The 12,642-nt window shown below is 43.4% G+C and overlaps 3 protein-coding genes across 15 annotated transcripts in view; 2 read left to right on the top strand and 1 right to left on the bottom strand.

The window, feature by feature from the left end:
• The first annotated feature begins 76 nt into the window (after positions 1-76).
• Positions 77-1,279, top strand: LOC125763532 (endonuclease G, mitochondrial). Its single transcript, XM_049426810.1, has 2 exons — positions 77-754; positions 818-1,279. Exons 1-2 carry the CDS (start codon positions 188-190, stop codon positions 1,205-1,207), a joined length of 957 nt encoding a protein of 318 aa, XP_049282767.1. The 5' UTR covers positions 77-187; the 3' UTR covers positions 1,208-1,279.
• A 103-nt stretch (positions 1,280-1,382) lies between these two features.
• LOC125763388 (rab3 GTPase-activating protein catalytic subunit) overlaps positions 1,383-12,642 on the top strand; it is a 356,077-nt gene continuing 344,817 nt past the window's right edge. For all 3 annotated transcript variants that reach the window (XR_007418345.1, XM_049426539.1, XM_049426538.1), the window contains exon 1: positions 1,383-3,033. Coding sequence is in view for 2 of the 3 variants with exons in the window: in XM_049426539.1 (XP_049282496.1) it covers positions 1,559-3,033 (1,475 nt within the window). In the remaining variant the exon portion in view is untranslated. The remainder of the gene's footprint in view (positions 3,034-12,642) is intronic.
• Positions 3,335-12,642, bottom strand: part of LOC125763385 (leucine-rich repeat and fibronectin type-III domain-containing protein 3) — a 104,967-nt gene continuing 95,659 nt past the window's right edge. For 5 of the 11 annotated variants that reach the window (XM_049426527.1, XM_049426520.1, XM_049426521.1 and 2 more), the window contains 3 exons: positions 8,466-8,730; positions 8,203-8,410; positions 3,335-7,459 (listed from right to left, as the gene is read on the bottom strand). In XM_049426527.1, coding sequence (XP_049282484.1) covers positions 7,327-7,459; positions 8,203-8,410; positions 8,466-8,730 — 606 coding nt within the window. In that variant the 3' untranslated portion in view covers positions 3,335-7,326. The remainder of the gene's footprint in view (positions 7,460-8,202; positions 8,411-8,465; positions 8,731-12,642) is intronic. The other 6 variants (XM_049426523.1, XM_049426528.1, XM_049426525.1 and 3 more) reach the window with 3 other exon arrangements.

Genomic DNA, 12,642 nt, shown 5'->3' with positions numbered 1-12,642 from the left:
CAACTGACAGCATTTCGACAGCATGCTTGAAATCTTCACATTCTTACCCCTCGATGCTTTGGTTTGTGATTGCTTTATGCTGCCATTCATCAAAACATTATCCCATAGAAGCACTGCACGTGTTTCGTAGCGTACAATAGTTTTAGCATTGTGTTAAGCAGTGATGACCAAAGTTTAGCTTTAGAAAATGGGTTCCAGAAATGTGATGTCACGATTGTTGGTGTTGTCGTCTGTCGGTTTCGGTGGATATCTGACTGGAACGTATCTTGAACGAAGGAAGCTGATTCGGACCGCTGATTATGTAAACACCGGCAAGGTGGAAGAATCGTTCTGTCCCAAGCCTGGACTGCCTATCTTTGGAACCGTGTCTGCAGCAACTCCCATTCCTGCTGAAGCTCAATCATCGGCCCTAGTCAACGTAAGCCGTGTTGGTCAAATAATGAAATATGGATTTCCCGGTTTGGATAATATACGTTCGTATGACGATTATGTGCTTTCGTACGATAGAAGGACACGTGTTGCTCACTGGGTCTTTGAGCATCTAACGCCAGCGACGGTAAAGCACAATGATGCAGTAGACCGAGCAAAAAGCGATTTTAAACCGGACGAAAGCATTCATCCGTTCTTCCGCTCTTTAAACACAGACTACAAGGGATCCGGATTTGACCGGGGTCATCTAGCAGCGGCAGGCAATCATCGAATGGAGCAAAAGCATTGCGATCAAACGTTCTACTTAACGAACATGGCTCCACAGGTAAGAGAGTAGTCAATTTGAATAGGACACGAAGAAAGATTAATCGCACAATTTGTGTTTTAGGTCGGTGTAGGATTCAACCGAGATAAATGGAACCATCTGGAACGATACGTAAGGAAGCTGACTAAACAGTACCCAAATGTGTACTGCTGTACGGGACCATTGTATTTACCACGGCGGGAAGATGACGGTAAACTGTACGTGAAGTATCAGGTGATCGGATCAAACAACGTAGCTGTACCGACCCATTTCTATAAGGTGATTGTCATGGAAACGACCGACGGCCGGTTGGAGCTGGAGTCGTACGTACTGCCAAACCAAAAAATAGACGATGGAACACCACTGACCATGTACCAGGTACCACCGGAGACGGTTGAACGTGCGGCCGGATTGTTGTTCTTCGACAAGCTCGCTAGAAATAAGCTTTCGAAGATAAATGGCAAGAAAGTGTAAAAAAGAAGATAATACGAAACAGTGTGCAATTGTAAATGTATGAAAAAATAAACAAAAATCTAAACTTTTAAAGGTTCTGGACTGTATTTTAATTTAAAAGAAAAGGTAAACAAAAAACAGCTGATTGCAACATTTCAAACAGACAGCAAAAAGCCAGGCATTTCACACACACCATTGCAACGAGATTTTGACAGCTTGACAGACAGCTAGTTGTTTACGTTTTTAGTTTCCATTGGTGCGCCGCGTGTTTTCCGTGACTTGCGATAAGTGAAAGTGATATACAACATTTCCGCGTTTTTCTTCGTCAGTTTGTCCAACTTTCGAACGATACAACAAACCTACCCTCTAACGATGCTGAACGAAGAGGTAGATGATACCGAGTTCTTCCAGCAAGACTTTACGACAGCCTCCGACTGGGAGCTGTTCAATGCACGGCTGGAGGAAATATTTCACGAGTGGAAGCTTTCGTTCGGTCAGAGCACATTCCGGAAGCTGGGACACCACGAACTGGCGTGCTGCCGTTGGAATGTAGCACGCGAAACGATCAAGTTTGCAGATGTCGAACTGCAGGTTGTACACTACCGCGCGGTCCTTGATCCAGAACCGGAAGGTACGGAGTCAACGGAACCCGTTTCCGGATGCCAAACGTTCGTGGATTTAATGTCGATCGAGAATGATTACTGTGTTGCGTACGGGCAGCGGTCCGATGGTAATGGTGACGATGATCAGAAATTGCATCCACTTGCGCAATGGTACGGATTGCGTGAGTTCGTGATCGTAGCGCCGGTGAAGAAATCGATCTCGAACGAAAGCCAAATCCGTATCCTGATGAGTTCGGTGCACATTGCGGTCGCGGAAAGTAGTTGCGATGTGCCGGTGTTTGTGCAGGCCATGGACAAGGTACAGTACGTTTATCTGGGCGTTTGTGAATCCGGTCCCGTGCGGATGTCGTTCGATATCGTGCATTTGCATATAACGCCACCGACCTGCAAATATTTGTCCGGGTTGCTGGAGGTGTTTAAAGGAAAGATCGGTGTGGCTTACGTTGATCCCGTCGTCGTTTCGGTCCGGTTTACGTATCAATTGACGCGTTTCTTATCCGGGGCGTACATTAGTGATAAGAGCGTCCCTTTCACGGAGCATTGGCCAAACAGTGTCGTGTCGCTTCCGTTTGGCGTATCGATTGATCCAGTCGCTGAGGTGACTGTGCACTGTACCTGGCCACAGGTAGCGGACAACGTGGTCGTCGATTCGCAAACTTACTCTGACTTTGATCCCTTGACGGCACCCGTCTGGAGCCTTCGTGCACAGTTCGAGGACACGCCCGTCTGCTATTTGGCCGACTGTCTGCAGGAATATCTGCAAATCGCTGATTCGCGGCGTGCCCTTACGGAATACTTCAGCGAACTCGCTTTCGGAACAAATCTGCCACCCATCGAGGGTGCCAATCCGCTCGATCTGCTCACCGAATCGAAAATTCCACGTCTTTCTGCCGTACTACCGGGTCGGATTGGGGCACCGAAGAATGCACCGGCCAAGCTTGAGGGTCCACTAAACGATGAACAGTTGAAGGACATGCTTTACTATCTGTTCCCGGACGCTCAGAAGGAACCACGCTGGCCGTACGCCCCATCCGTAACCGGTCCGGCCGAGTTCGATCCGGTGCGAATTAAATCGGCCAATCCAGATTCGTTAGTGCATCGGTTGGCAACACTGCTTGCACTGTGTAATGCGTGCTTCGGAGGGAAGCGAGCAGTCGCACAGCTGTGGGCCGAATTTGCGCAGGAAATGCGGTACCGTGTGGAACGCTGCATTCCAATTCCAGGGTAAGTAATGAAAATGAGAAATCCTTATCTACTCTCCAACCTAATACAAGCGGGTCAGAATCGACTGTAAGATTAGTAGGGCGCAGGCTGCCAATGGATCAATCAAAAGTCTGAGAAAAAAACCCTTTATCTCCAAACTGTTATAGGGACGATCGTAGACCTTCTTCATCTTTTCGTAGATCAAGTCATTAAAATGACACCGGACGACAGAGAAATTTTGATGGTATGACAGACTTTTGCAGCAAAACAAGTCCTTTAAAGTCGAGACTGTCTCTGTTTAGAGTATACGAATGCATATATGTGTGAGAAAGTTATTTTTTAAACTGATCTTTATTCATTTGATTATTGTTATATACAGCTGTATTTAATGCATTCCCAGCGTTAAGGGAACTGTTTTTTTTTGTTGCGTTTAATTTGCGTGTTTGGGGGAATTCATAGCGTTACCGCATTGGTTTTTTTTAGATATATGGTTCTAGGTGTATATTGTATAAATATTATTCGAATTAACACTGCTCGTCCTTCACCGTTCGCGTCTGTCCGTAGATGACCACTGTTTCATTGCACTTGGTTTATTCCGCCGTGACGTAATACGGGGATATACAGGGAAGTTGTTTAACAATTAAATCGTTCGATTACTACACCAAACCCGGGAGGAGGCTATTACTATTAACGATACGTTTCGATCTTACCTTACTACGCGATGGATGCTTTTATTAGCTGTACACGTGCGGTGTACTTTACAACATCTTCGTTTCGTTTTTCAAATGTTAACTTTCAACTGTGTTCATTTTTTTCCCGTCTTCATGTAATGTCAAGTTTTCGTATCGGACGAGTGGGATGTGATGTGAAGGGAATGAAGTGTGAAAGGGCGTGTGAGGGAGCAAAAGGCTACATTCGGGACATTCCGACAACGGAAAACCTGACATCAGTTTCCAACGGAGAAATGGGTGAAAAAAGATTGACTCAAACACTAGTAACGATTTCTACAATAAGTTTCCTACTACTTAGGACAGTATCATAAGTCACCACGCGTCTCGCGGCACGTGGCGTCGCTTACAGTAAGGAATTGTTTTAATACATCACGCAAAGCAATCAATTGACCTGTCCTGCACTGCAAGGCATTATGTATGTAATGTGTTTTGTTCAATCGTGTCTTCTTATCCTTACGCTAATTTGATGTACGCTACAGTCTAACTATGCAGTGCGTGAATTGAATGAAATAAGGCTACCTTTTTTTTGCTTTTTTTTTGCGTAACATCACCATTGTGCAGGGTGTGCGCTGCTTATCTACGCTGATGCTGAGTATTTTTTCCAGTGGTTTTCTGTTGTGTTTACGTACAAAAATAGATACTAATCATTCGTGTACTGGTCGTTACGTACGAGCCGTACTTCGATTCGTTCTATATTAGCATGGTTTTTTTTATTTTAAAAAATATTTTACCAGTTCAATGTCTTCACAGCTTAACACTCGTGCTGATGCGCCTTCTTTTTTCCTTCGTTTTGTTTTTTTTTCTCTCTCTTGCCTATCATATTTGGTGTACGGATTTGATTTTTCGTTACCCTAATTGATGAATCGCTTTTAGTTTTTTTTTTGCTGCACCAAAATGTGTTTGAAACCGAATTATTATCGTTATCGTTCATTTGGTTGTTTTTGGCTAAATCGATGCACACCGTTTCACATAGACGACGACAAAACAACACTGAATAGTAGGGACACATCGGTTAACTATTTCATTTCCACTTTGTTTAAACGGCTTTCCTGTTAGCCCACTCGAACTGTGTATCGGTTTATGTACATTTTATACTTGGTACACCTTAAACTTTTTTTACCATTTCCCCCCATTTTCCCGTATCCAATTCCACCATCTTAATCCCATTTACTTAGACCCTATGTTTTGATGTTACTGGTTACATTATTATATCAATGTTACTTCCACTACTAATCGACAATTGTGTTCGTGCTCTAGAATGAAATTTGCTCATTCTCTACCGATACATATATTGCAGTTTGGACAGAAATTAAACAAACGAACCAACCGATCATACATTTTGGTCGTACCTTATCTAAGTTGCTTATCCACTATACTGTATCTGTTGTTAGCTTTATCGTTTCGCTTTTGTTAACTATCAAATGTTAAACTTAGGTGTTAGCACATTAGCTACTGAACGACGTGCGGCTATCGCTGCTAGCACTATGAGCTGTAATATAATGAACGAGTTACGTTTTTACAGACAAACTTAACAACTGCATACATATGATTTTTTTTTTACCGATTCGGGTTGCTTATCGAGGAAGGATTGATTGGTAGATTAGATTAACGACGAACGTGACGAAAGGAGTCCACTAAACTATTATTGAAACTCTAATTAAAATACCCCAACGATGGACAGGAAGCGCGTACACGATGGATATGGTTGGCAGTGAAAACAAAATTTACTCACAGTCTCTACGTTATGTTCCTCTTTTTGCTACAGAAAAATGTGTTTGATAAGCTCAAAACCGTGTTGATAATTAAGTTCTTTAAGTAATGTTTGTAGAAAGCTTTTACAATCCGCTCGACTCGCTCAGTTCCATACGTTGGGTTATTTCAATCGCTGAAAGATGGTTAAATACTGCCCTATATCGCATTATTACTGTCGACTGTCGACGGAAACACACGTTTTTTGGTCCTTTAGTCAAATGTTGTTTTACAGTACGCATGTTTCGTTGTGTAGAAACAATAACGAAACTGTTTCACTATAACCATTTGTTAAATGTGAAGGAAAGATAAAAGAAGGAAGAAACAGGATGTAACAAAAAAAGCAAATAAAACGATCGAAAAATAAATAAATAAAACACACAAAAAAAGGGTCGATAGCAAAAAATGCGATAAGCGTAAGGAAACAACAGTCGCCTCCCCCCCGGGGGGAAAGGATGGTTGAGATGATTATTTACAGGATGCGGTTACATCTCTACCTTCACTTTCGGGGACTCGACGCCCGGCGCAAGGTTCAAACAATTTCCCTTTAGCAATAAAACAGGGAATTGAGAGGAAGTGAGTAACATACTGGAAAGCCCGCTTTGCTCCGAATGTTTGTATGCATCAAAACAAGTGTTTGCACATCTACTTCCTTAGATGTCCTTCCTTCTACTCCATTCCATTTTTTTTTTGGGATGAATCGTAAACGCTGTATGCTTTCTAATTAACAATTGTCTGCCCGTTTTGCAGCAGAGTTGTCCGAGTGTATAATGCTAGGTGTATTTTTTTCTTCCTTCTCTCTCTCTCTCTCTAATTTGTTAATAAACTTCCCCGCCCCGACTGGGTGATATGTGAGTTATGTGTGGATGTGCGTATGTAAATGTATGTCCTTTGCCGGTTGAAATCTTAGCCACGTGGGTGTCATGCCACCATTGCCGTACCATTTGATTCTGTGTTTTTGTGACATTCAGTCGTTCTTGTTTGATTCGTTAAGAAATGTTCTTTTAGGCTACTTTCCCTCTTCCATTCCCCCAAAAAAAAGGCTCACATTGCTGTGTTTTGCGTGTTTAGCTGCTTAATGACTAAATTGTCTAAATTACTAAACGTTTTTTTTTTGTTTGCTGCAACCCGCTACACATACTTATTATTCGTAACTGGTCATTGAAATGTCTACTATTAATGTTTTTAAATAGTGTTATCCTGTCCAGTTTGCTTGTACAAATGGATCGGCTTGTTTTACAAGAATATATTTATTGCCTAACGTTGCCCTAACCGTCGAATCCCTTGGGGATTCCTCAGTTGCCACCTGTTGGTAGACAAACAATCCTCCTGGCCAACCCTTTTCCTCAAGCGATGGGGTTTTTTTTTGGGTGGAAAAGAATGATAAATTAACGCATAACGGAACGCATTTCGGACGCATTCCCCGTTCGCTGGTAGCTCAATACTGTAGGTTCTCCTTTAGCCGATTGCAGTAATTTTCCAACTCGACGTAACCGGGACCACTCGGCGATACTAGAAGACTCTCGAGTGGTGGTGTGCTCGGCCGACAGTCACGCGTCTTGTGTTGCTGTAATGGTACCGTACGACGATGTACCGGCCCGCCATACTCGTTGCATCGGATCGTTGCCAGTGGGATCGTTTCGTGCTCGTTGATTTCGCTGTACTCGGGTGGTGCTTCCGTGGTGGACGGATCGCACGGTACCATTATCGTCGTTGTCGTCCGACGGTCGTCCGTTGTGGTTGATACAACCGGACCGTCGGCGGGTAGTCGCTGTCAGAAAACTTCACCATAATCGTGTGCGGGATCACCGTATCAGGAAACGAGCAGCCGATCTCATAAGGGTACCATACCGCCATTGCGTGCCGTGGGGTTGCGCGCCATGTAGATGTCCATGTCATGATCGGTCCAGTTGTCGGACGTGTCGCAATAGTTGTTGAGCGTGTGCGTTGACCCGGCAGTGGAGTAGCTGTGAAGATGAAGAAGATACGGGCGAGAAGTTGCATTAGCGTCAAGAACTTTGGAAGGAAGTCGTCAATTGACGGAGGTTTTGCTTTGAAGTTAAGATCTTTTGATATCGGGAGTTTCGTCGCCATGTTGGTCTGTGATATGGGAGATTTCGTCATTTCGAAGGTGGTGACAACACGAGTAATTGAACGAAGTGAATTTTCCTTGAGTTCTACGTTGATGAAGCATTGAAGTTTAGCAAAGACAATTTCACACATTTGGTTTGACTTTTTTGTTGAGGGCGTCTTAGCAAACGGTTTAGACCTCAAAAACATTGGAGAAGATCTTCCTTTTGAGGTGTTGTTAAAACATTGTTAAGGTATTCCTTTATTCCTAAGTTCTTTCGAGAATTAGTTCGTTATGAGTTTGTAAGGTACGGCCTGCTCCGGCACACAGGAATGGGAAGAACAGGGGATAAGGCTGGACGTTGGACAAGCCGAACTGACTGAACCTTGGGGAGAAAGGTGAGAGTAATAAAAATACACCGGAGAACGCCAATATCTGAGGTTTGCTACCCGTCAAGGACTAGAAGATTTCTGACTCCAATCGAATGCCCTTAAAATTCCAATCGTTTACTGAAACGCAGGGTCTCCCCACAAGCCATAGCGATGTTCAAACTATTTCACTTGGTGGTCTCTTTAAATTTGTCTTTTGTGTCTTTTCTAAGGCTTCGAATCCTTTAACAGTGTTGTTTGCATCACTTACCGACTACCAGGACGATGTTGATGGGTGTGAATGTGCGCTCCACTCAGCTGGTCTCGCGATCGAGACCGGGGCCTTGTGCGTCTCGTGCTGGATGCGATGCTATGGGCCGGTCCGTGTACGATCGAACCCGCATACGACGCTCTGGACATACGCTCGGACGCGGCAGCCAGCGACTGTCTAGACTGTCTTAGTTCTGTAAGAAAAATGTCTACATTTATACTTTCCAATGAAAGGCGATTCGAGAAATGACAGTTGTCCATTACCTGGTCGCGAGTTAACCAGATTGCTCGGGAAGGCCGAACCGAGGTAACCACGCTGCGAGTGATTCGAGAAGCTGTGGTGCGATTGTCCATCGGCGATCGAGCGTGCCTTGCCTACCTTCGGACCACCACCACCTCCGCCTCCGACAGCCGAGAAGTGCGACACGTGGCTGCGCAGATCGTCCGGGATGGCTTGGTTTTCCATCGGGTAGATGCGTGGTCGCGGTATCGAGCGGCCACTGTATGCCGACACCTGGTCCCAGTCCTGCTGCACGCGACCATGCACAACCAACGGAGGGGGGAAAAAGCAGCATATAATATTATCAGCATCAGAAGGACAAGGGGGGGTTGGATAAGGGGAGGAAGAAAGGGTGAGCCAGCTCCATCAATTTATATTCTTTTCGTTTTCCGTTCCAACACCACCACCAATGTTGTTAGCAGCCATCATCGTTCATAAACATCGTCGTTGTCAGCGTTGTCATTACGATCCTTCGCCGTCGGCCCATTACGGTTCCTGTTTCTCACCAGCGCCGTGGAAATCATTATAGAGCTATTACCCATCACCACCTACACCATCACCATAACTTAGTCACTTTGTTCCGAACGAGCTGCCAATGGCAATCAGCGTTTATTGTCGAAAGCAAGAAGGAAACAATCATCTCTTCACCGTCACACAGTTTGCAGGTTTGCATTCCAGTGCAGCTTTCTTCCGGACAAATAGCGTTCGCGCTCTACCTTTTCCTACTGCAAAAGCTCCACGCGTTCGGTGTAGAATTATGGACGAAAAGAAAGAAAGACAAAAAAAACAACATACCACACAGAAATGCAAGTAAAAACAGAAAAGAAAATGAACATCGTTGGGGGTGGGATGCGTTATAGCGTACTACGTGGGGTGTCGTGTGGCCCAGTTTTTCCGGATTATTAAATGCGATAAACATGATAAGAGTTGCGCTAAGGCCGGTGCTAGTTTGGGGGGTTTCTTTCTCTACCATTTCATGCGCACATGCCGGAGGCTTGTTAGTGCATTCGAGACGTTCCGATGTGTTACCGGCGAAAGGAAGAAATTAAATCTAGCATTGAAATTAATGGTACATTGCAGCCCGGTCCGATGCAATCGCAACCACTTTGCCAGGTGATAGGTGTACCATTGAATTAGAATAATAATTAGAGTGTAAACAAAAAAGAAAAACTTCTCTTTCATTTGTAAAAACCAAAAGTGAGAAAGAGAAATAAAAGCTCGGAACATCACATTCGTCCATTGCAGCTAGTGGATCGTTCCGGTGCTGCTTTGTGCTGGTGCACACCCAATGCATGCGCAAGTGGAACACATTAGCTGTGGCCAGTAATGTTAAAATTTGCACTTTTTCACTCTTGCGAATGGCAGATTGTGAAGATATAAATTTTGTGGCGCTGTTTGGGCGATAAAATTGCTCAACCGTTCGACCATTTTTGGGTTCTACTGGTCTAACGAATGGCACTGATATCAGGGAGATATTTGTGATCAAAAGTTTGATAGATGCATGGCTTTTTTTTAAAATTCAATAGTTTCAGGAACTCATATTCAGGAACCTGAAGCATTCATCTGATGTTGAAATAATTTCTCAAAATATGAAAAATGAGGAAGTTTAAAATTAAATTGTGAGCTAATTTATGTTGCAAGCATAAAACTTTTGAGTAGCATAAAACTCCTTTTTTAAATTAGATTGACTTCTTGGAGTACATTGAATGTAATGAAATCAAAACACAACAATAAAAAGTTTTCATTGCACATTCCAATCATTAAAACAACATTTGCCAGTGTTGAATGACTTTTTTTTTGTGTATGCAAAGTTCAACACAACACTAATTATAAAACAAAGTTGCACTTCTGTATATGTATGTGTTTGTATGTATTTTCATTTGTTGGCTGGGATAATCCTTTAATTGTCATCCGAACATTCTCGGATTCTGTTTAGCGTCGTTTACGAGCAGCAAAGTTTCCTTAAACTCAAATAATGGAGCCGTAATGCGAGAAGTGTGATTGATGTTCGTTCCACACGGTTCGTACGGATTGTTTTTGGAGGCGGGATCGGGAAGGAATGGAGGCTAAAGGGGTTTTAAAATTTCATTACCTCAGCACTGGGTGGAATGCACAATTGCACTGCAAACCAGTGTTGGAGGTCGGAAAAGTGAGAAAAGTTTGCTCATAAACGTGATTCTGGCCATGGTTACACGGAAGCTTACTGCCGGGCCGGGGGGGGAACGATGGGTGTCGGAAAATCTCGAGGAGTCACGTTCGCGAACTGAAAACGGATCCCTTTTTGGTCGCCGAGCTAATACACGACCCGAAGTCAAAGTTGGTAAGGGTTTGAAAGTTGCGTCCTCGGTCGTAGGTTACGGGTTGTGGACGGGGGCTCCGAGCGCGTCCGCCAGTGTATGTGTCAGTTTTAATCACATTTATTATCGTTTTAAAGTTACAGCCTGACCGGCGAAAGATGCAACGTGCAGTTTATATTCATTTTGGCACTGAAATGCACACCGGTCCGCTTGTTACGAAACTTTGACTTTGAGAAAGACACGCTTTTTCCTCAATACGAAAGTTGCCAAACCGATGTGGGAGGGTGTCGTCACGATGTGGTGGTATGTTGCAAACATCCTGGGACTGTAAACACACATACACTCTAATTTCATTGCACCCATCACACTAACTTTAAACGCTTGGACAAGGGAGTTGGTAACAGGTGATGGCAAAGGACAAGGAAAGTAAAGGGGTGGAAAATTAAAATACAGCCCCAAAAAAAAAACGGGTGAAACTGTCCAACAGAAGCGTTCGAGTACGGTTTGCCGTTGACCACAGTTTTGAACATGCCGAAGGATTCACTTCCTGTCGGATTCGGAACTGTGCGCAAACAGTTGAAAGTTTTCCGTGTGGAAAATTCTCTTTCCACACTGTTCTTTTTTTTCCTAGACATGATCCATCATTTCGTTCGGTATGCTAATCTAATGCGCTGAGAGACACAGTATGCACCATTTCAACGAAAGTAAATTGTTTTTTTTTTTCTGTAGGTATCATTAAATGAAGTTGCATTTTTCAGTTTTCCTTTCTAAACGGTAGCAGACCAGACTGTCCGACAATTTCTCGCAATGCAATGTAGAACTACAATTGTTGTCAGTTAAAAATTGCATCAAAGGTGAACAATTTCAAACCATACCATGCTTATGGTGCGGCATGCACGTACAGGCCCACAAGCGGAATGAGGCGAATAGAGAGGGGAGGTTGGAAAATAGGGAAATTCATTTTGGAATCCCAACCGCATCACTTGTTTCGACAACAGCTGGCACGTTCTATATCTCTGCGCAACACTGCGCAATACAATTTAGCGGGAGCGATTTTTTTATCTCTTCATCGTTTTGCTGTGTAAAGGAGGACGATTTTCAGCGCAAGGGTGTATAAGTTTTTGAGTCATGCTTTCTCTTTATGCGTTTTGTTGATGCACGACAGATCACGCTCGCTTGCCGCCACGTGATGTAGTAGCACGAGGGAAGGTATAGAGAGTATTGATTTGAAAACCGTGTTCTTGTGTGTGTTTTTCTTTTGTTTTCAATTTTATTTTCCAGCTTCAATTCTCTTATATGGTTTTTTTCGGTTCTGTTTTCCATTTTGTTTTTCTTTCTACTCCCAAATGCAATCTTATAGCAACATCACTGTTTAACTCTGAACTCCGCTTTAGACGTTTTTGTTTTTGCGAGTAGATATTGCTATGCTTGGTTTGTTCAGTGGTATGAAAAAAGGGCAAAAAAAATACAGGGGTTTCAAGTTGAAATGAGGAAGTTCTAAACGTTTCTAGACACTTTTGCAAGTTGAGCCTTAATTCATTTTCCTTAATACATCAATATATCAATTTGAAAACCATCCGGAAATTGTATCCAGAAGCTTTGCCTCAGCTTACTTGAAAACCCTGTAGTGATAATCGTGTTGATGATCGCGCGCGGAGCTTTGGTATGGAACGAAGGGGTTTGTTCGGGAGCGCATGTTCGGTGGGATGAATTTTCCAACTTCCTGGGGCAAATGCCTTTTTTTGAGTATTATGGCGAGTACATTTATCGTTTACCAACCGTGTTGATAGCTCGTTGTTTAAGATTAATCATAGAATTAGTACTAAAGCACTACTAGTTTACTAGCTACCATTACTAAATCTAC

The sequence above is a fragment of the Anopheles funestus genome, chromosome 2RL (genome assembly GCF_943734845.2).
Source record: "Anopheles funestus chromosome 2RL, idAnoFuneDA-416_04, whole genome shotgun sequence".
NCBI classification, from domain to species: Eukaryota; Metazoa; Arthropoda; class Insecta; order Diptera; family Culicidae; genus Anopheles; species Anopheles funestus.
This window is presented reverse-complemented; position numbering and strand designations above follow the sequence as displayed.

Excerpts from the sequence above, each read along its gene's own strand:
- LOC125763532 (XM_049426810.1), top strand. The coding sequence starts at position 188 with ATGGGTTCCAGAAATGTGATGTCACGATTGTTGGTGTTGTCGTCTGTC. Across the intron at positions 755-817 it reads TAACGAACATGGCTCCACAG|GTCGGTGTAGGATTCAACCG; the intron begins GTAAGAGAGTAG and ends TTTGTGTTTTAG.